The sequence below is a fragment of the Melospiza georgiana genome, chromosome 6 (genome assembly GCF_028018845.1).
Source record: "Melospiza georgiana isolate bMelGeo1 chromosome 6, bMelGeo1.pri, whole genome shotgun sequence".
Classification (NCBI taxonomy): Eukaryota; Metazoa; Chordata; class Aves; order Passeriformes; family Passerellidae; genus Melospiza; species Melospiza georgiana.
In genome coordinates this window covers 37,906,680-37,931,201 of record NC_080435.1, presented here as the reverse complement: position 1 = coordinate 37,931,201, position 24,522 = coordinate 37,906,680, and the positions used below count along the sequence as shown (strand labels likewise).

General features: G+C 35.1%; 1 protein-coding gene across 4 annotated transcripts in view; it reads right to left on the bottom strand.

The window, feature by feature from the left end:
• The window catches only part of AKAP6 (A-kinase anchoring protein 6), a 256,359-nt gene that overhangs the window by 40,218 nt on the left and 191,619 nt on the right, over positions 1 to 24,522 (bottom strand). For all 4 annotated transcript variants that reach the window (XM_058025610.1, XM_058025611.1, XM_058025613.1 and 1 more), the window contains exons 10-11: positions 7,970 to 8,116; positions 4,317 to 4,541 (exon numbers count right to left, since the gene is read on the bottom strand). In XM_058025610.1, the coding sequence (XP_057881593.1) occupies positions 4,317 to 4,541; positions 7,970 to 8,116 (372 nt within the window). The remainder of the gene's footprint in view (positions 1 to 4,316; positions 4,542 to 7,969; positions 8,117 to 24,522) is intronic.

Genomic DNA, 24,522 nt, shown 5'->3' with positions numbered 1-24,522 from the left:
TTAATAGTTTTACTTCATTTTGGCCATAATTTTAAATGCTTCCAAACTCACTTGTGTTTTATTTGGCTGAAGTACATTTAACTGGTTTTTTTTGTATGATGTACAGTGCTGACTCTTCTACAAACTTTTCAGTAAATATAAAAAGTATCATAAGACATATTGACTCTTAATTACCAATGCAACCTATATTATTTAATCAGAAAGTTCAGTTGTCTTAGGCTTTGGAAAAATAAGAGATGTTGCTGAGAAAAACTTTTTTTTTAAAATGACACTACATCATCTGGTATGCTCAGGTCATAAATGTAGTGGAAGATGAAAACTTACAGTTCTGAGTGGGTCTAGTCATTAGAAATAGTTACAACCAGCACATAATTTACACTGTTTACAAGGTAAGCAGAAATGGCAACAAATAATACTAGCTGTGGAATTCAATAAACCGTTGACTTTTAGAATTTCAAATGAGAAAAAATTTTCAACATGTTTTGTATGATTAAGTAGTCTGATTTCTTTAATGGATATATTGACTGAAGTGAATGAAAACCACAAGTTTTCAGTACTACTGAAAACCAAGACTATTTTTGTTAGAGACACAAACAAAGATTTAAGAGACAGGTATGACTCTATATAGCATGTTGCTTATTGCTTCAAATAAAACCAGATCAGGAAATGACATGAAATGCAACATTATTTTTGCCAAACACAATTTAGCAGAAAATGTCTGCTAAAATTCTGTTCTGAAGAGGAAAAATCTTGTTCCCCATCTCAGTTTGGAGGAGAAAGAGAACAAGGTCCTTTATAAATCTTGCTTCTGGAAACACTAGAGGCTTTCCCAGTTGTACATGATTGAGAAGGGATTCTGAGACAGACAGGCACTCACAAGTCTAAGCTTGTTCTCAAGTAGCTGGTCCATGAGCCAAACCCAAAACAATTTTTGAAAGCTGATCATTCTCTGTACAAAACACTTAATGTCTTAAGTTTTATTGCAAGTGACAAAAATATATGACCAATTATTTAGGCTCTCTTGCTGCTTTTTGAGGGAATTTTGCAGAGAAAAAAGCATGCTTTTTGAAGTCCCAGACACATAAAAGAAACATGGCAGACCACTTCTACTGACAAGCTAACAGGCACATAAATTTCTGGCTAGACCTTACTCAAATGAAACTTGGTAAAAACTTTCATGAAAGAATGCAAACTCTTTTTATTATTGCTTCTCATTCTTTACAGCTCCAAATCTCTCCTGACCTACAAAATAGCTGTATATTGTTATTTTAGAAAATTGGTTGTGCCAATTATTAGTCTCATTATATCTGGTATTTCAGGGGCTAGAACTATGTGTTTACCTGAGAATTTTGGATTTCATTTAAAAGGTAAGATTCTGGTTCTTGTCCACATCATTTCCTGTGGAAAGCTAGAAAATGTGAACTCAAAGGACTTAAAGAGGAATAAAAAGCATGAGTAAATAAAATAAACATATATTTATTACTATGATGAGCTCAAGAATTGGAAGTAATTTTTATTTTCTTAGTTTACATTTTGTGTTGCAACAGACACCCTGGCTTCCCCGTTTACAGCTCAGCAACTTGTGTTCGTTATTTCTCCCTTCTTGAACAGAGCTTTAGCTATGCTACACTTGACTTTCTGTGAATACATTGAAAAGTCATTTAATATCCGTGTATTTTATTTCCCTCATTTCTAAAAAGGTGATGATAATAATATCTACCTTAAATGTTTAGTGGGGCTTAGTTCAGTAATGTGTGTGCTGCATGTAGAGCTCCTTGACTGGACAGTACTATAGAAATTCTAGGTATTATTATTACACAGGAGTATTCCAAAAGGAAATAATGCAGTAGTGACTTCTTTAATAAAAAGAACACTCAAATTTGTATGGCATGATTTTCTATAAAAAAGAAAAAGAAGTCAAAATAGTTTCCCACTAGTGAATTTAACAACTACTCCTCCCACCACATCACACTCATCTTGGGTCCCAACTGCACGTGAGCTACACATTCAATTCACCCTCCAATTGGAAAATGGAAGGAGAACACCTCAAAAATGGAATAACAGTTTTTCCTAAGGCATAACTGTAATTTAAAGCATAACATTATGGAATGAAAATCAATGGCATTGTTGAGTTTATTTTATTAAAAATGTTTCCCTGTGTACAGTGGCTGTGTGTATTGGGATGGTGCATCACAGTAAATTTCCATTAAGAAACAATGATTCACTTACCACAGTGAAAGCAGTAATAAGGTTAAACTCTTAAGTGGAAAGTAAGTCAAACTAAACCCCAGCAGGTTTTCTACTAGTGGCATAGCTAATGTTTTTGAAAATGTTCTAAATGTTCTCTCTCAAATATATGTATTATACATTGCAGTATTGTTAATTATATCCATTTTCTCTTTCATACACTTCCCCAGGAGATCAGTGAAGAATGGAAAACTTACTTATAGTGAATTTCAGATTTAATGAGACAAAGATGGTTCAATATATATGACAAAATTATGTGCTCTCACCATATTTGATAGGTAATTATTTTTTATACTCTAATGGCTACCATTTTGAAAATAATTAATGTATTATTTGTGTAATTAATAGATAATCAACCAAGTAAGGAAATACTCTGGCTACATCATGGTGGATAACACTATGCTGTTTAACATCTCTGGAGCTTTTGGCATGATATCATATCATATATGTATAAAAAGATTTAATTTGAGAGTTTTATGCACAAAATATGTAAGATTGGCATAGTACTACTCTGTTTGTGTGTATGTGTGTGTGTGTATACAAATATTAAAAAAAATTAATTTAAATAAAGCTTTCCTGAAATTAGATTTTTAAATTCATAGTTCTGCACTTAAATAAATGCCATAATTTTCTACAGGAATAAAAATGTCCAGCATTTCCTACGTAAAATATGCACCTGTTGCTGTGAAGTTCTGCAGGTCTATCAACAGCCCTTCCTAATCACTTGCTTTGAAGTTTACTGATAGATCAAACAGAATCACTATGACTTTTTTTCCCCCATTAGCAGAAGACTCCAAATAATTAAAAAATAGTATTGATGTCACAAGAAAACTCAAAATTGCTTTCAAATGGACAAGTTCAGGAACCTGAAAACCACTGACTTTATCTGCAATGGCACACCCTTCTCACTAATCATCATTATTGAAAAATGAAGAGTCAAGGAATGACTAAATGGGAAGAAAATAATATTTCTGCTGATGTTTTATTGAATGCTTGTACAAAACAAAGTACATTTAGAAGTGTTGGCAGCATACTCTTTGAGGTGCATATTTAAGAAATTGTCCATCCCCTTGAGACTGCTGTTGGCGTAGACACCCTGGTGTACTAGTGGAAGAGAAAAAACCTCTTTACCTCTAAAGCTCAACAATGACTTGTGATTCCTTTCTTATTCTTTGGTCAAAGATCACTTGCAGAGTAAAGTGACCTGTAATGATGACTTGGGTGAGGGTTTATTTAGAAACTATGAAGAGAAGAAAATTGCACAGTTCTGCCAGGTGTGTTTGCTAAATTAGCCCTCTTTCCTGAATGCTACCAATACTTACAGGGAATGGAACAAAACATGCAACCTCCACTAAGTCAGTTGCAAAGCTGAACACTGGCCTTTGGTTGAAAGAGCTTATCATCTGAATAAAGCATTGTGACTACAATCTTTTCCCTCTTTTTTTATTAATCTTCAGGCTTAGACTTAGGATGTGGCCTAGATTAATGCAAATCTCACAGTCTATATGTTTTTTCCACATATCTAGTCACCACAATCTTGAATGTTTTCTCATGTACGCTAAATTTAGCTCACTGTAATTGTTGCCTCAGATAGGCTGTTCTTGACTCATATGTGCAGACAGGTTATTAAACTGATGATCACACAAGACCTGAATTACCTTATGCTGAGAGTGAAGTTTGGAGTGAAGCTTTCTGAGACAAAATTCAGCTGCTTTTTTTTTGCCCCTCCCCATTTCAGGGGGGTTGGGGTTGGAAATAGATCATCTTTAGGGTCTCCTCCAACCCAAGCCATTCGATGATTGTACATTTTACATTCAGGTAGAAGGAAAGAATACTATTGCTTTTACAATCGTGGTGCAATTAGCCCTCAAAAGACCTCTTTTGCAAAAAATAATTATAAATATTATTGTAAGGATTCAATAAAATAAAAATGAGTGAACACATATATAAAAATGAAAACATATCATTAAATATATACATGCATTTCATTATGTTATGTTAAAGATAAATATTTTATCCCACCATAAAGAAGAGTTTCTCTACGAAAGCTATGATAGGTTTTTTATTACCTTAAAATATTGCAGTTGTTTCTCAGCATTCATTGTTCCTTCATTTTCTTGTCTCAGACAGGAATTGAAGATGAAAAGCTCTGTATCTCTCAGCCACCCTTTCAGCTCTTTGATCCTGACCTCCAGCTGCCTTACCAGGCTGCCGCTTTCAGGCGAGAGCAGGTCACGTGGACCTAACCCACTGTGCCCTACCATTGTGTCTTGGATCTTCTCTCCTAGGGTTTTCTAATGCATCAGATAAAAAAAAAAAAACCATAGATTAGTCTTATGTACCAAAACATATATAGGTTAATGTGCAACAATAAGAATCTCTTAAATAACTAGAGATGTTTTTTGATAATTATGACTAATATCACTCAATTTCATTCTTTGTTTCCTTGTTTCAATACATTTCAATTTTCCTACCCTTGTTTCTCACTTATGCTGTTCTCTGGGTCACTGACTTTGCTAGAAGGATTATAAATTACTGTTTACTAAGAATAATTAAGGACAGAAGAAGCAAAACTTTTCATAACTTTGTAAACTAGTTAGTCTACAGAATTGGTTGGTGACTTCAGACACTTATGGCTAAGAGTATAAGACCAGTATATACCAGTATATAACCAGTATAACAGTTACTGGTTTCTAGACAGCAACAGAAAATATGAAAATCACTGAATTCACCAGACTCCTATCCAAGGTAGCATTAACATTTTTGGAGAAACACTGAGATATTTTTTGAGGTCTGAACAGTTAGGTTATAATTTTCATTCATGTAGCCCTGAGGCTGTATAGAGTAACAGTTAGGTCACAAAAGCTGGTTTGTTTTTAAGTGGTTGAACTCATTCAGACACCAAAAATCCTCACTGTTCCTGAACATAAGGCCAATTTTTTAGGCAACCAAATTCAAATATCAGTTCTCCGTGTTAAGAATCCACTTTGAGATAATGGACCAGATGAAACGTTTGTCTGCCACTGCTAATGAAACTAATTTACTCCAGCTTCTCAAAGTAATACTTCTAATAACAGAATCACTGAATAACATTTTGATAGTGGACGCTGGGTGCTTAATGAATATTCTGAAGAGGCCAGGGATAGAAACTTATCTTCCTTTTCAGTATTTTGAAAGGCAATCCTTTAACATCAGAAGAGAGATGTGCTGTTGCCTGCTTCTCATATGCCAAGCAGTGTTTTATCTGACCTATAAGAGGCTGTCAGGCTGACACTTATTATAAGCACTAGATCTGTGTTACTGATTGTAGAATATTGAATATACACTGACACTCACATCCAATAACCTTTTAAACTGATAATTAGTGGTGGTTAATTGTTGTAACATGAAGATACAGTTTTAGGTGACCCAGTATGTCTGTCTGTTGGAAGTGCATGCTATAAAAGTTACTGGAATATAATTTATAACAATAAAATTAGCTTCCAAAAATACGCTTTAAAACACAAATAAAATTAGAGCAACAGATATTAATCTGCTATGTGGCATTCTGTAAATCACATCTTTAGGAGATCATAACTGAAAACATGCTTTCTTGGCAACACCCTTCTATTTTCATGGTGCAAATATTGATAATTTGAAGACCCTCAGTGGAATCCAGCACTAGCTATTGTTTTTATGTTGCAACAAAAGTAGCAGCAGGAGGTGAAATCAATGCCCTTGGAGGGTAGGGTCACAAAAAAGAATTTATTGCCACTTTTTTGTTCTGGAACAGTTTGCAATCATAAATTCTTCATAAACAGAATACTTCAGAGAATGGTCCGTCTTCATAAATATACGACAGAGGACATCAATTTCATTTAATTCACAATTTGTGTCAGCACAGCAGATGCCAATGCCTGCCTTGATAGGGTTGTTTAATATGCAATTGAGACAGAGTAATATTCAGCACAGGGGACAAAATTTCACAGATTAAACTGTACGCACCACTGACATTTCATTCTAATGTATTTCCATTCCACAGTGTTCACCTTAGATGAAAGTAATATTAAAAACCATATCCCTCTATTTTGCCATTGTTAGAAGTTAAAATCCTTGTCTTTAATTTTTTTCATGCCAATTAAAATGTAATCATGCCAATTAAAACAGTATGTCTAGTGCTGTTAGTTTCTGCAGAGGTTTTTATTAAATTAAACAAAACTCCATCAAACTCTGCTTATTATTCATGAAACTGCATTTACCAGAAACACTGTAATATTATTTTTCTGTAAATGCTGAAATTAATGGCAAAACTTAATATGGAGGTATATTTTGATTTTAACATACTGAGAAGCAAAGGGCTTCAAAATTTTTAAGACAGTTTTCCTAGATTTTAAGAATTATGATCTTATTTCATAGTTTGATATCCTACCAGCTTTAATCAGTGCCACTAAGCTGATTAAATACACTGAAATTCATAAATGTAAGGCTTACATCTAAAATTATTTTTTAAAAAAAGTTGTCATGATCAGATGCAAAAGATTGGGTTAGTAAGTCCTTTCTAAATCAGTACATTTATTAAAAATCAAAAAAGTTCAAAATGCTTACAGTGATGCTGCAGATTAAAATTTAAAGTAATAAGCTCACTGCTCATAAGGCAAATTTTAACATTTTCTGACAATTTGCACATTTAGAGAATCAACTGATTAGAAGCAACTCTGCTTAACTAAAAACCCCCACCCTTAAATGGCTATTGCATTACCACATCACCTAAAGTGACTTAAGTCAGTATTTAAAATGCTGTTGGGAGGCTGCATGTATATCTTACTAATAATGTATTAGAAATATTTTTTAAACTAGGATAATAGCATGCAAAATTATGCAATGTAACTGTATTGCTAATATCACACATCTATAATTAATCATTTAAAGCAATTTATAAATTTATCTTACCCTTGATTTGAAGTGAAGGCAATTAAGGAGAGGAGTGGATGGAAAAATATATAGTTTGACCTCTCTCTCTCAGCTGTTTTACAACAATGGGACAATAGTGTCTCCTGCACAGTGCCATCACCGGTCTCTGGGTAACAGAATCCCTATATTCTTTTTGCCAGATTCTTGTATCTCACTCTTTGGCTGAGACCCAGCCCATCATAGCGTGAAATGAATTACATGAAACTTTTTGGGCTTTTGTCAAAAGTGAGATGAATACAGCAGCATGAAACATATCCTGTCTGTATTCTCAGCTTCAGGTATGCAGATTTGTACTGAATCTGTGTATTTGTTTTTGAGCCATCAGTGTGACCTGAAATATGCAGTGACAACCCCACTTTTCATCTTAAAGGTATAGTAAATAGTTAAACAGTAGATGTCTCTAACATGTACCTTCAGAATAAATTCTATTAACATTCACTCAAGCATGACAGTCAGTGTATATCAGATATACTGCATTATAGTTGACTTGGTGCATACCCATAATACATGGCATATTTTACTTACATTTTTTATGTATTAAAGAACTAAAATTATTAAAGTCAGACAGGAGACAAGCATGGAATAAAAAAAATCAACAGAAAAGGAAAAGGCTATGGAGTTTTTATAATAGAATGAGTAGCTTGTTTGAAATATACGTGGTGGATTGAAAGAGAGAGATATTTGTGCTCCAAATTAGAAATCAGACAGACAGTGTACTTCAACACACAAAAATGTACACAAAACCCACAAACAGTAATAAAAATGCAAATACCCCAAGCAGTTCCCATTTTTCATTAATTGAATCCACTTTTTCAAGGAGATCGTTTGGTAGTAAAACACCACTTTTCTTCAGAGCTTCAACCTTACTAAGCAGTTCCATCTTTTTTGGGTGCCTGATTGACATTTCTACATTGTATCTCTAAAATGAAAAGAAATGCATAGTATTAGCTGCTGTAGAGATTTTTTTTCCATAAAAAAAAAAATTTTAATTGTATGTGCCCAGTTATGATCATGCTCCATCTGACATTTTCTCATCTTATTTTTTTAAGCATACAATCTTCTCATAACATATCAAAAGAGATTTGGTTACCAAGCACATAGAGTTCTGGGTGGCACATCTGTACAGGTGGTTAGCAATTGATTACACATAGTAATATTCACTCTCTCACAATATTCACTTGTACACTAATATCCACTAACACTCTCCCATCTGAAGCTTGATCTGCCTCTGTCTCATTCAGGTTAGTGGTATCTTATTTTTAAAACATGCTACTTCAGCAAGTAACACTGAGGTTCTTAATGTAAAACAAACCAAAATGAAACTAAAAACCCCAAGGAAATAATTTCATACTTATGTTTCCTCTAGAGTTTATTTATTCTCTCTCCCATTGTGGTTTCTGTGTCACACATGGGTCAGAAAATGTGAGAGCTTGACCTTCGAAAAACAATTAGAAATAGTTCCCCTACAACACAATAGCTGTTACTTGATTTTTATTGCATCAACCAACAGGAACAGTGAACTGGCCAACAAATGAGAACAGCCACAATGTTAATACAGTCCAATAGTTTCTTCAAGTTGAAAATACCTTCTATTTGTGCACTGTTATTTATTGTTAAAAAACAAACAAAAAAAAAAGAACAGAGAAAACAGGTATAAAACTAGAAGCTTCTTTCAGATATTCTTTCATAGGACTTTCTAAACATTTAGGTCTATATTATTTACATAGTCTATAAAAATGTGCTCTAATATACAGACAAACTAGAAAATAAATATTTTTCTTAAAATTGTATTCTCTGGAAACCTGACTTAACTATTACGTATAATGGTTACTATAGTGGTTAATTATGTTTTCATAGTTGGTACAGTAAATTTAAAAAAAAAAATTAACACACAGGCATCCACATATACATATCCTCCATATAGTTAAGCTAATTAAGTGTGAAAAGACTTACTGAAATGAAACTTCTGATATGGCCAAAAATGTGCCTTTTACTGAAAGAAGAGAGTTCAGTATATATACTTGCAAAGGTGTTTACAAGACTTACATAAATTATGCAAAGCTATTAGAAAATTGCTTCCTAAACATTAAGCTTTCTTTGCTTCAAATTCAGTCAAGAAAACTGCTATTGCAGCTCATACTGAAAATGTTAATAACTGGGATAAATATAAAAATTAAACGAAAATTAGGAATGTTTCAAACATGGGTGCCTTTGCCAGATCCAAGAGCATGCTCTGTAGGAAAACAAAGCAAAAATACAATTGCAGACAGCTTAAAGAAAATAATAAAGGTGTGAAATCACTGTTTCAGCTAACAGGTTCTCAGCATTTCCATGCATATGTTTGCATATTGTTAGTTTCATATTTTAATCTCTCATTTACACAACACATGCACATCATTTGTATTATGTAAACTTCAGCAAATATTAGTCATTTGTGGATCATAGAGCAAATGTTTTAAATGAGGTGATTTAAACCATTTCTCATTATTAATGAACACTGATCAGGTGTCTGCGTATCCAAAATTGCATGAATATGCATGGTAAAACCCAAGGAATTGTTTATGAAGAACTTGCCTTTTGACACTCGCTGTGCTGTGGCTGAGGTTTGAGATGTGTACAATTGTGGGCAGCGCCTACACCAGGCTGGGCACTAGGGCTGGACCCCAAGAGGCAGCACCATTTTATTTGACTCATGTGTTCAACAAGTATGATTCCTGGTCCTGTTTTATTGCCTTCTCGGCTAGAATGGCTGCTGGAGGAGATTACAATCTTCTTTATGTAATCTGATTTCTATTTAAAGATGATATAGCCGAAAAGGATTTGCATAATTATTTCCATAAGTACATGTAATATCAAAGGGAATCCAGAGTCCAATTTGCTAGGCACTGAAACCCAGTACGCCCGACTCCCTTTCTTTTGTCAAGTGAATTAATAGACTGAGGGAGTCCTCTAGCTGTGTGTCACTGGTGCAGGCACAGCCAGTTACTGCTCATCACCTGCTCCAGGCTGGCACTGGCTGCTGCCTGGGCTGGGGATGTTCCTGGGCAGTGCAGGACTGATGGTGAAATAAAACACACTGCATGTTTCAATGCTCTTGTTAACTTAGAAACGGAAGATATTTCATTTAATTTTGGACTAGATAAAATAATTCAGTGCTGCATAATCCAAACACTGTGACAGATGTTATAAAAGGTTATTATATTAAAAACTAAATAAGCTAGGTTTTATGTACGTGCTTTGTCACTGTGTAACCTACTGTATAAACAAGCATGACAAAATTGCTGATTGACAGAAAAGGTATTATACTGTAACAGCAAAAGATGAGAGATTTCAGTTGATTATCAGATGTATTGGTATATGACTGAGAGTCAGTATTGTTTCACTCCTGGATATTTAATATGCAGTGCATATTTTAGGTTAAGGGAAGAGCTTAATGTAAAGGAGGTACGGTTTGAGAACTGATAGCATGAGATGCTATTGCTAATGCTATTTTTTTAATCCATTAAACACCTACACTCTGAGTAGTTGCATGGAAAAATTAGCTACCAGCTCTATCAGTGCTGCACAACCCTAGTCTGGTAGGACTACTTAATCCTGTGGTGAGAAGATAATTTAATCTTCAGATTCATTCTTTCCTCAGCTTCAAGTGAGCAAAGACTGCTCTATTGTGACAGTCTGTGGATCTTATGATATAGATTACTGTTTAATAGTCGAAAATGAGATTAAGTAAGTTAAGGTCACAGTTTTCTTGCAACAACCACAATAATAAATAAATGGGTAATATTTAATTTCCCACAACACCTGTCATATAAACTGGGAAAAAAAACCCAAACAAAAAAATACTGTAAAACCTGCAAAATATTTACAGCATGATTAGTGGCGTGCTTGTGTGCTTGGTTTTGTGTGCCCGAGGACACTAAATAAATCTAAAACATTGTTATGTAAGTTAAAGAATTTGGCCTTTTATTCCTTCTCTCTCAATACGATCAATACTTCTTGAAGCACAAAGAAAGGAGTTAAAATAAATGCAGTACCATTTATCCATGAAGAAGTTTGGCAAAAATATTTAAACCAAAAGAAGTTGAATTCCAAAACAAAGCAAGTTAAAACCTTATTTCCCCTGATAAAAACATTCTAAGAAATAAAGGCAGGCTGATTGAGACACATTTTTCAACACTTTATGCTAAACTGTGTCTTTTTTTCTTTTTTATTTTCTTTAAAAAATTATATAAAACATTTTTTGTGTGAAAAATCACACCCGAAAATTCTGTCCAAATGGAGACTGGAACAATGCCTTGTAACAGTGTTAATTGTCACCATGGAAACCAGAAGAATAAGCCATTTTGAAACTGGTATAGAAGGCACACATTGAGCAACTCAAGCATTTTTTAGCCTCCCTCGGTGTTAAGGAACAAGATGCCTAGTCACTGAGAGGTCAGAGAAAGAAATCATCATGAAAGGTTCGTAGATGTGCACTGTCTGGTAAACAATAAAAAAATCTGTACACAGTTAACAACTCTGTAAGACTGCGCACTGCATCTTTCAGAAAGGGAAACACCACAAAAAGATGATCAGGAGATCAGCAGATTCCACCCCTTGAGCAAAACTTTAGGGCAATATTATGCGAACCTTGCCCCTAAAGCTCCCTGGGAATTCTGTTGTTGTAATAAAACTTCAGAAGAGAAAAGAAAAAAAAAAAAGCCTGCATGATGGAATTCAAAATAATGCTCTAAAAGCACACAGAGAGATTAAGACATCCATTGTAAGACTTTTGTATGGTGCTTCTGTTGGTTATAGTGAAAAGAGACCAGACATACTGAACACACAGTGGAGCTATGGCTACGAAGTACAGAAGAATTAAGCCAATGAACTTTCTCCATTACTGAAATAAGGGTGTGCTATTTGTAGATGTTCTGCATTCCATCATTCGCATGCTAACAAAGTATCTTCAGTCACATGGCACTGTAGGATATACAACTGAGATCATAACTGAGTGACTTGCAACCTTAGTTTTACCTGCATTGAAATTCTGCATTTTAAAGATTTGCCTTTTGGGGCGTTTTGACTGTGGCAGATACCAATAAATACAGACATATACCCTCAGTGTCTGCACGTGCATGCACAGTCAGCAATGGCTCAAATTTGTAAAATATCCTGAATGCAAAAAATTGAGTAAACAATATTCTGCAAGCAAATTCACCAAATACATAACATAAATAAATACATATATATAGACATACACACACACACACATACATATATATATATATGCATACATAGCAATATTTGTCCATCATCTCTTCACACACATTCTCACTTTGCTTTCTGGATAATGTTTGCACTCTTCATGCTAGGCTTCATGGTGGCCCCTTAGGAAGCCCATGCCTAATGCCATTCAGTGGTGAACAAAGAGTCTTTTTATTCTAAAGTCCAGGGTCCAAAGCTCAGCTGTATACAAGCAAAGTGAAGGAATCTGCTAGAGGCCAGCCTACCCTTCACAATAGCTCTTAATGCTTCTACCTTTTTGGTACTGTCAGTGTGAAACATTTTAGACACTGTCCAGAAGCTTAGTTATATTTCTTATGTTGTCAATAGCACTGGAACCTCTGGACAACATTCAAGATCTGGGCAGTGTGATCTGTCTAGATGAAAAGCAGTTTCTGTTTCTTTCAAACTTCATGTATTTCTGCATTAGCAATTTATGGCAAATAATTGCACAGAGAAATTATAAAGACTCCTACAATTGTCCTTGTAAATTAATAATAGGCTTTCTTGATTGGGATAAATTTGCTGCTGAGCCTTTGGAAAAATTAAAAAGTGCAATGTCATTTAAAATTGCCAGAACTCACACAGCAAATTACATCTGAGGTTAAGAATCAGTTTTTTCTCTTCTAGTTTATTCCATTTGCATGATCTGGAAATCATATTACATTGGCTATGTATTGTTAATTGGACATAGATTGCATTATCTTTGATATAAATCAAACTACAAATATTAAAATGAATTGCAAATTCTGTAATAGAAGATCATAAAACAATCTTTTTTAAGTATCTCCCATTAATAATTTAATTCCAATTATATCACTCAGAAAACTCAAGAAGGAGAGTGCTAACTTATTTCCATTTGCCTTTTCCCCCTACAAATAAGCACAACAGCACAATATGTATTTGTGTGAGAGTGCATGTGCATATGGGTGCACGCCTATAAGACAAAACAAATCTTAGCACTTTCATGTTAAACCCCTACAGACACCTGAGGTTTTTATGTTTCAGAAACTAACAAATGCAGATTACACGTCTGCTATGCATTTCCTTCTGTGGCAGCTTGAGAAATAAACACATTGAAAGAAATATTAAGCAACTTCATGAACTGAATTTTGCCTACATTAAAAAATTATGCAGTTGGTATTCATTGTTCTGCCTTTTTTTTTTAAGAAAACTGATCCCAACACTTTAAATTTTACTATATATGTAATATCTTTTTGAAGACTTTGTGTGCCCTTTAATGAATTTATATTAAATATTTAATACTGTTTAGGGCATATCCACTACTACCAAAAACAGTTATATTCCCAGCAGTCCCACTGTTTCAGGCAGAGGGCTTGATTGATCCTCCTAGCCTGAATTGAGTAGAATGAAAAGAAGCAGTTGGAAAATAGCTGCAATCATTTAATGCAGATGACCTCTGACAGGCTCACAGCTCTTCTATCTGAACAGAAATTTGCATGGGGTCTCTGTGCAGAGGAACAATGTAACCTAAATGGTAGACAATCTTTATTCTAATGAAGTGGGTGTCAAGGTCAATGTAAAACTGCAATGATAAATGGTGCACCACTAGGCAAGAGAAGTTGCATAGGCATTGTAGTGCTTTCACATTAATTGAAGGCTGAAATGCACCGAGTGAAAGCATAAGACTCTCTTTTCACCATAATGTGTTAATGCACAAATGTTTAAATGTTTTATTCAAGCCCCTAGCCTGTTGGCACAAATCTTATTGCAAACAAAAATACAATAGTTGGCCAATAACCAGAAAAATAGAACTTTTTATTAGCTTGCCTTATTTCTTGAATCCCTAACAACTTCCACAATCTACTCAGAGTACCAAAAGAATAACAAGTCTCCAGACACCTAATGTAATTCCCATGATCCTTTTTCTATTTAGGATATCTGTCTTTAATTAGTTCCAAACAAGCAAGCCTTTAGACAAGTCTTCATTAGATACCATTCCCAATGAACTAACTGTGAGAAGAAAAGTCATGCTTCAATATTATTATTTCCAAGATTCCAAGTTTTCTTTTAGTATATAGTTAACATCTCCAGGTGCCTTTTGTTCTCTCAAAGAATTAGACCAGTAAAACTGGGTTTTGTAATGCAAAGAGTTGTGTGCCTAGAGTGGGGACTAAACTACAATCTGTTATTGTGGCTTTGTCAAAACTGCAATACAACTATAATTATAGTACTTCATCAGTCGATCAAGCAATTTGTGGAAGGCAGTACATTTTGTCTTATAAAAATGAGGAGGACAGTAAGCTGCTTTTTAAAATCCTGAGCTGCTTAAGCTTGTTAAGGGTATATTGTTTGCTAATACACTCATTAGCAGCCAGGCATTTTAACTTCATCAATTAAACAGGAAATGGTGTTGCACCATTAGTTTCACAAAATGCTAAAAAACAGATAGCAGTCTACAGTTAAGAATTTTAGAAATTCTATTTTAACCTGCAAACTGCATTATACATTTCAAATCATTTTTATGCAGCGACATATACATGGAGAGTGTGTGGGTCTGTCTGTGCATGAACGTAGGTGGTGAAAGCCCTGCAGATAGCTGTGAAGCTAATTATATATATACACACACATACACCCACTTAAAATTTCCTAAGTCCCCCAAGGATTGCTGCTGAAGCACAACGTCATTTCTTGACACCGATGAACATTTACTCATCTGAGTAATCCCAAGAATGACAGAAGTTTATTCCTGTGAACTACTAACAGCTCTCCTGGATAACTAACAGGTTCACAGTATGGATGACAATTTTTGAGTATTTATCAGCCTTTATAGTGTTAGGCTCTTCTGTGCAAATCGGCATTGACAATATGATTAGAGATACTAGACAAGGAGCTATAGTTTGTTATTAAAGAGGATCTGCAGTGCTTTCAGTTTCTGGGGATCTGTGAGTGGCACATACTATACAACGCCATTTCTATTTTACAACTCGCCTGAGCAAGAGAATTTTCCATATGGAAATCAGTCTTCAGGATATTGCAATTCAGAGAATTAACTCCGCTGGAGAGGAGGTGGGGGGGGGGGGGGCGGAGGATGGGAGAATTGTAGTGTAAAGGAAAAAAAAAATCCAACCCCAAAAAAACCCCACGTTAGTGATGAAACTGTTTAAAAAACTGTACAGCTTCATCTGTGTGTGATTTGTCAGGTCTGAAGCTTTGACGTGCCCAAGGGGCAGACCCCAGCGGGGCGCAGGCTGCAGAGCTAAATAGCTGTGAAAGAAGTCTTAATGTAGGATGGAATTCAAACTAACCTTGACATGACCTCGGGAAAAATATGCAAAAAGTAAAATGAATGCACTCTGCAAGATACATCCTAATTTTGTGGCCGAGCTGGTTAGTTTCACAAACATAACTGGGACTTTAAAAGCAAAATAAAATGCGAGGAAAAAGGGGAAACTTCGGAATTCAGAGTAAAAACTCAAGCAGGCATGGGGTGTTGCTGTGGAGGCATATGAATCATTTGGAAACAATCCAAATAAAAACCAACACCGAACAATATTGTTGTCAGCTTGTCTATTCAGGAAAATTGTTTTTTTAGGTTGAATATAAATGACACAAAGCCAAGATTACATCATTGCATTACAAAGTCTGTTGTGGCTTTTAGCCGAACAAGCCCCATGGATCTACTGGCTGATGGCAGTAATTCAGTAAGAAGTTTAAAAGGCTTGGTTGTTTTGGGTTTTTTCCTTTCTTTTTTTTTTTTTTAAGCCTTGTTACTCTAAATATAGCAGAATTTTTCTCAAATATTGATTATTTAATTTTTTAAAAACCACATCCCTAAGTTTGTTCTGCAAGCTTACTACTTTATACAAACAATAAAAATCTGAGTGGGTGTATTAAGCCTTGATTTGGCTTTATTATGCATTTGGCCTGTCTTGCACAGTGTTCAGTTAAGCAGGAAGACATCCACCTTAATATAGCAGCCTAGAACTGGCTTACTCACTAGATATATGGAAATTGTAATTGAGTGTCAACTTGCATTGAAATTCAATCCCATTACCTTCAGAATGCAATTTTGTAGCCATACCAGTTATTTACTATACTATTAACCAGTTTTTAAACATAATTAAATTCTGAGAACACATAGCCAAAATACAGTCTTTTCAATTCATATGGCAAGGGTAATCCAGCACCAGGTGCATAAGAGCGCACTAAATCCGAGCTGGCCACCCACCTACAATTACAGGCAAAGCCTGGCAGGTATGTTAGAACATGGTGCCACTGCACAGGTTATGGTGCACTTCAGGTAAAGCCACAGAGTTGGTACACTTAATGTTTAACAACCCATCAATCTTGTAAAACTATGTGTTTTGCTGGGATCTTTGGCTGCTTTATGAAGGAATTTCTGAGACTGGTCTTGAACTGATTGCAACAATGCTGTTGGTTTTGAGTTTGTTTTTATATCTTGCACCAGAGGTGGGACTTCTGGTATAGACAAATACAGATGGAACCAACAGACATGCTTAACATATTAGACATCGATTTAGCTAAATTTACATGTATGTAGTTGCCCGGATAATTAATATCAATTTTCTTAAATGGTGCTCTTTAGAAATTAATAGCTACTATACTGTTGTGTTAATGCTCAGGTATAGTTTTTTGAGGGAAAAAAATCCCCACAGAGTAAGGGAGATTCCAAAACACTGGTGTATTACTACAGTCAGTCCATCATTGAGCAGAAAATGCAATTGAAGTTGGAGAAAAAGATTGGCCTGGAAACAAAAAAGGTGTAGTTGCAGCTCCATCCTTGCCTGGATATTCTTGAAATCTCATACTGATGCACTTTTACATTTACATTTTTACAAACTAAAATACAACATTGTAAGATTATGGAGATTTTTTTGAGATATTCAAAGAAAATCATTTATAACCTGTTATCCTCTCTTCTGCTAAGCTCTGCCTGCTGTTGCAGTATGCATGAAACACAAAATTGGAACTCCTCTAGACAAAGATTTAATTCCAAATGCACCTACTATTGTCAGGCTGTACGTTACATGCATCATTCTGTTTTGAAGTGGATGTTCTTATGCATTTATCTTTCACAGACTGGCTCTTCTGGAGTCCTTATTCCATTGTTACCCTGCTAGATTGCTAATGGTGATCAGTAATATCCTTCCATGGGAGAAGCTTGACTGAAAATCTACCAATAAATTATTCACTCTTCCAGCAACACCACTGGGATGTGTTTGGGGTAGAATATCTCTGGATCCTCATCTTCTTACCTATTTGCTATATTTTTTCATGGGAGAAGAGGATTCCTGCTGGAAAAACATCCAAATGGAAATTGAAGCTCCTCAGATCAACAGAGGCAGAACTCAGTCTCCACCAAGGCACAGCTAATTCCACAAAGATCAGTACACACACTGCTTCAGGCACAGTGGCTTTAGTAATGCAAATAACTAGACCTTGTCAACTGTGAGAAAAGAAAGTCATCCATGGCCTGTGACAACAGCACTACAGCCCTCACAGGCTGGTGAGCGACCCCAAGTCAAGGTCAGAAAAATTCTGCATCTGGCTTGTTCAGTCTCCAGCCTCAGAACATGTGGATCTCAGTTTCCACTATCTGTATTATCTAGAGTACCAATGTGATTTTTAAAGTAATTGAACTTTTTCCTGCACAACAGAACTTACACCTGTTTGACTGCCCATCCAAGTGATGATTGGAAAGGGTGCTGACAGCAGATTTCTCAATTTGCCCTATAGTTGTAATGAAAAATGTTATTTTTATTTTAAATGTACATCCTGTACTGTATTAAATACAGTGAAAGCTATAGCTTTTACAATGTGCTATTTGATTTTTTCCTTACAATGTCCCTTGTGTTATGTCAAAGCTGGGACATGCACCAGGTCCATGGGAAGTGCTAAAAGATCTCCACTATCTAAAACACTGGCACATGCTGCAAGTCCTCTTCCAGCAATACCATTACAGCGACATCAAAACTATTGTGAAACACATTAAAAGGTAAGTCATAGTTAACTGCTTATGCTCATCTGCAGACAGCCATACTCTGAAACTTTCAAGAGACACAGCAAATAACAGTGATTCTCTTTGCCAGTACACATTAATGTTACTAAAACAAAAGGAGAAATTTGGCACCCTACACCCCCAACCTTATCAGTATTTACAACGAAATAATCTCATTTTAGAAGAATTTTATAAGTTGTTAAGAACTCAGTATTTCATTTCTAATATTATTCTAAGAAAAAACATAGTTCTTTTATACAAAAGAAAAAATATTCTCAATTTGGAATGTTATTTTTATGATCAAATACAAACTGCTCTCAAGAGCAAATATATAACAGAACTGCTGACACAGCCTAAAGTATGGCTGTGTGAATGCTGCAGAAAAAAGCTATTTCAGATAGCATTTTTAGCAATAGAAGTCCAACTTTGTTTAAACCTGAACTTTTTTTTTAACAATATCAAGTAATGTTAACAGCATGCTGAAAATGTTAAGGCTAAGTGTACAGTGTCAAAATAGATTGAATCTCTCTGAAAACTGGAAATTCAAGCTTTTTAAACATAATCCAGATGTTTGGCTTTTAATCATATTTCAAGAAAGAGGAAACTTATGCAATACAAAATTCATACATGCATATTTCATTAGTGTCTTTCCTATCACTGAATTAAAAATTTCTAACATATGTTTTCCTCAAACAGATAATGTTTTAAATTAGAAGAGTTGCCAAGAAGTTGTACACCTCACAAATGTCACTGGAGTATTTTAAGTTAAATAAAATATTTCATTTTTTATGTTATTAACAGCTTTGATAGCAAATGCAATAGCAATGATCATTTTTGGCCTTATCAATAGGAAGTTCAATAGTCCCTGAAACAAACTAAGCATATAAAGATGACTGAGCAGCAAGAACTAAGGACTAGACCTTTCCAGAATACCTGAGACTGATAACGCTGTGACAGACCTATGAGTATTTAACACAGATGCTTTCCATCTTCCTCATTGGTGATCAAAACAGGACAATTCTATGTTTCTTCAGCAAAAACTAGACAATCCTGAAGGTGATAGAACTTTTTCCAAGATCTATTTCAACTCTAGAACATTAACAACACCACTACATTTGCTGAATAATATTAAAAGGACTATATCACAGCGGCCATTGTTTCTAAAAGCTAATATAAATGATAAATTGTACAAATTTTTTAACCTCCAGTCTTAGAAAATTAGACTCTCAGTTCATTTGTAAAAATGGAGTCTCTGAATGTAATAATATTTTAATATTTTAAATAATTTAAGACAGACAAAACTGAAGCTATAAATATGAGAGGAACTATCACACATATAATGGGAAAAGGGAAAAAGACAAATTCTACCTCTGGCTACCTGCAGAGGCATTGGGCCCGCTCTCTTAGACCCCTGTATCTTCCAAGGAGCATGTGAAGTGTGCTTGTACACCATCACAAGCAGAAATTTGCTGCTGTTATACTGTGATGTGACTATGGACTTAAAGTCTGTGCAGGAATGTTGGAAACTAAATGCAGGACATGCTGAAAGCGTCTCTCTGCATCTCCAGCAGCTGCTGTGCCTAGGAGAGACACTTTGCCTCTTTCAAAGGGCCACCAGCAAGGGTATACCTAATGCAGCCTTTTACAGGCCCAAGCTTGCTATGTTCAATGAACTGCAGTCTTGCACCAGTCATGTGAGATAGAGAAATATTATTTTTTATTTAAAATGGGAAACTGAGGTACAGATGGACACCATGTACAGCCCCAGGAAGAGAAGGTCTCTGATGTGGGAACACAAGTCTTCCAATAGTCAGCCCACTATTCTGTCCAAGACAATATGTTTTTTGAGCTCAGAACTACTTAACGCTCTATTTACCACTAGACTAAAAAGAACAAAAATAGATATAGCACTTACAGTATCGTTTATTCACTGCAGAAAATAGCTCTACACATTGTTACATTCTCAATGATATTTAGGAACTAACACTAATAGTTACCTTTAAAAGAGTATGAGAATGCAGTGACACTGAACTCATTTTGTGACTGAACAACTATCGAGACAGAAATAAAAGAGATTTTCCCTCTGTTTCTTTCTATTTCCATCATTTCAGGTGTCTGTTCTCAAGGATTTATGGTGCTGTTAAACATGAACTCTGCTATTTGTTGGCATGATGAAAGCTGAAATCTTCTTCTCATCTCTAATGGCATTCTGCCAAAATATTCTCTGACGAAACTTGGGTTGATTCACATATCTGAAGTTCAAAACTTGTCATAATCTAGCCTCCCCACTTGTATAAAATGCACCCTAATCTTATCATCTCTACCTATATTAAGCTGTCGGATTTCTGGCTTGGAGAAAATCTTTTGTTATTGCATCTGTCCCTGACTTAAAAACACAAATAATAGTAAATTCACAGAATTGCTTGGTAAAATGATAAATAACTAGCTTATTTCACTGTTAGAAAATGTATGCCTCATTCCTAGGTTTAATTTGTTTACTTTTAACTTCCAGATGTTTTATCTTCTTATACAGTTGCCAATAGCTTGAATGTCTGTGAAAGCATGAAGTTACTACAAGAATCAAACATGAAAACAGATGACTTGCATTGATCTTGAGTTATCTCTGTTTGATGTTTCTGGGATTACAATTTATAGAACCATAACCTAGAGAAGATGAACTAATTTTGCAGAGGCTGGTAAACTCAAATACACACATTTTGGAGATTCTTAAGGTGCTTGGTTTTTCCTAGGAAGCAAATTTTTGATAACTTGACCCTAATATAAAAGAAAAACAATGGATTTGGATTTAATTTGTGCTTATGGACAGCATTGCCTTGTACTTCCATTTTGGTATATGCTTGTTGCGTTCTCCTGGTTCACTTAAAGAATGACGCTATTTGTGCTGGAAAGGCGAATAGGGGGAAGGAGAAAAAGAACATACTAGCAGGTGAAGTTGATGACAAAAAAGACCACATTCAGAGTACGAATGCCATACTTGCTCACATGGAACAACACCACTGAACATCAGAAATCCTAATAATCAATGACAGTTTCATGCACAACATGAGTATTTTCTACTGTGCACTATCAACTGCTCTAGATTCACTCTGGAAATTGTCACGTTGAATGTGAAGTGGTCTTGACAGACCAAGGAACCTGCCCCTTTGTGTTTAGCACTTTGTAATGAACAGCACAACACACATATAGTACTAGAATCTGTCATAAGGCAATTAAAAGAAAAAATAGTTCTCTAAAGATACAGCAACAAAACTGCAGAAATTGATTTCAGCAAAAAACCATCACAAGATCGTGATGACTTACGTTGTCCCACTGAAATGCTAGTCTCTGGGCTCTAAACCAACTGATAAACTGGTAGCTATAGCATCGATATTCAAATCTATGTAACACTTGCAATGTCAGTGGATATAGAGACTTGTAAGTTATTGCTATTTTAATATCTGAATTCTACTTAAGATGAAACAGGACATGTCTTGAAAATGGGAAAAGATATGCATATATCTGAGAGGGAAAAAAATGCTTCAAAGGACTGCAGCAGCAGGAAATACCAGGACACAAAATGAGTAGAGAAGTAATATAATACAAAGCAAATTCAGGACATTTTGAATGTACTTCAGCTATAGTGAACACTAGGGAAGACATGAACTCTTGTCTTTCTGGCATTCTCTCAAGAGATTCTGGTCCTGCTTTGTGGAAAGCCTGTTCTGGTAACCATGCATGCCACGATAGCTGCCTGGCTGCTCAAATACAAATTGAAAAGATCTGTGGCCATTAAAAAAAAGATATATGCTTACAGTAATGTGTATTGATGTCTTCAACTTTAACTGCTGACTCTTTAATAGATGTTTGTTATGGGAATAAGTGTAGGGAATTTAATAGTCCCAAATAAAGATGGAAAAATGTAAGAAAACAAATCAGAAAGGATAATGGATAAAGAACAAGAGTCCATTGCCTACTCTGTGTTTTTCAAAAATTTTAAGGAATATGTTCTATTGAGAATATCAGCAAAATATGTGACTGATTTTTATGGTGACAGAACCTTGATCAATGATATCTGCACTTCAGTGACATTAATAAAGTGGTCTCACTTCAAGGTTTAAGTGGTTGTATTTCCTATTTTAACAATAATTTTATAATTACTAACAATTTTAAAAAGAAAAAAAGTACACCTTGTTGAATACTCCACATTCTTAACAGTATTACATTACCTTTTTATTCAAATCTATGTCTAAGTCAACTATTTTAGGCCATTTTGTTTGCTATTTTGCTAGAGGTATAATATGTTGCTATAGAAGTAAAGTCCAAAGAAATGGAAGTAATGAATACATATTTTAGAACAGGCCATAGAGCTTTTGTACCTTAAATTACTACACTAGCACTGCATTAACCTTATTAAAATTAACTTTTACAGCTCATTGGTGACTGGCATTTGGTATTGATGTTTGAAGAATTGCCATTGTATTGATTTTATTCTATGCTTCTTTAATAAAGAGTGAAAGAAATGGAAGAAGCAGGATTTAACTGTCCTTTGGTAAAACTCTTAAGCTCTTAAGAAAAAAGTTCAAATATTTAAACCATGCAAAATCTTTAGGTACATTATATTTGTTTTCAATTTTCCAACATTTCATAGGCCTGAAAAAGTCCCACTAGTATGAATACATTTACACTTGATTGATACCACAAAAAAGATCACGTTCAGAGTACAAATGTCACATTTGCTCTCATGGAATAACACCACTGAACATCAGAAATCCTAATAAACATAACTGTAGACCCTTCTCAGGACGTGAGTGCACATGCTGACATCACAGTGTAGTAAGCCACCTGCTGGCCAAATCAGCCAATTAGCAACTTTAATAATTAGAGGATCATACAAAGAAGAAATAAACATAAAAGAATAAACCCCCTAACTAAACCCCACCAACTAAAGACTATTGGAACTAACATAAATGTATATATAAAAGGGAGTGATCCTTAATCTCATTTTAGGTTTTTCAAAAATGGTCACCACTTGAGTCTGGATACCAATTGATGAAATAAAGTTCTCTTGTGTTAAAAACACAGAGTAGCTATGTCCTTAGGCTTTTACACACCACTTTATAAAGTAAAGTTCCATGGCAGGTCACCTTCCACACTATACCAGTCAGCTCCTCAGGAATGACTAGAGGAGACTCTGGATATGAAAATCCTAAACAATTTGCAAGCAGCTTCCCTGGGAATACAGGCTAAACAAAAATATGTTGGCTGACATCACTCCTTAGAAGGATGTAGGAACTAAGCCTACTGTGCCTGTGGGTCTGGATACAAATACAACCATACAAAGCAAGGACTGACCACACTGTGCATTCAGACTCACAGAAGCAGGGCATGTGAAATATAAGGACTGACAAATTGCAGAAATGCCTGAACAGATGAATTATTTTTAGAATTTCAGCAAGATCCTCAACTTCTGGATGACCTGACAACTAGAGATCAAAACATGGGAAAGTGCCTGGTTTTGAGATTTACTCAATCAGAATCTGCTAGAGTTAAAATCTGCAGCAATAGGACAGCAAATTCTGGCCATGGCAGGTTCACTCAGCAAGTTAAAAGACATAGCTACAAAAAGAATTCAAAGATGCAGCAGCTTCTCAAGAACCTGGAAAATGGACCTTATGCTCCTGAATGGAAGAATTTAGAGAGCACAAGAGTGCAATGCAGAATGCATGTGACTGGAAAAAGTGTGTGTTCTGTGCTATTTTTAGCCTTATAAAACCATAAACATAAATAGAAAAGCCTTTCCTCGTGAGACCTCATCATTAAATTCACAAAAATATCATATGTATGATCCAAATGGTCTGTGATGATTTTAATGAAACCAAAAGCCTGAAGCATCAGATCTCCCATCACTCTGGGTCTCCCTGTTTGGACAGTGGAGAGCTGTTCATGACACATATGGGCACTAATAAATATAACAGTTTTTGAATGGTGTGCAAATTATTAGAGTAGTGTATTTCTAGTGACTGACTTGAAGGGAAGGAAACGGGGAAATGGTAGAAGATTAATATTCTGGCATGAAT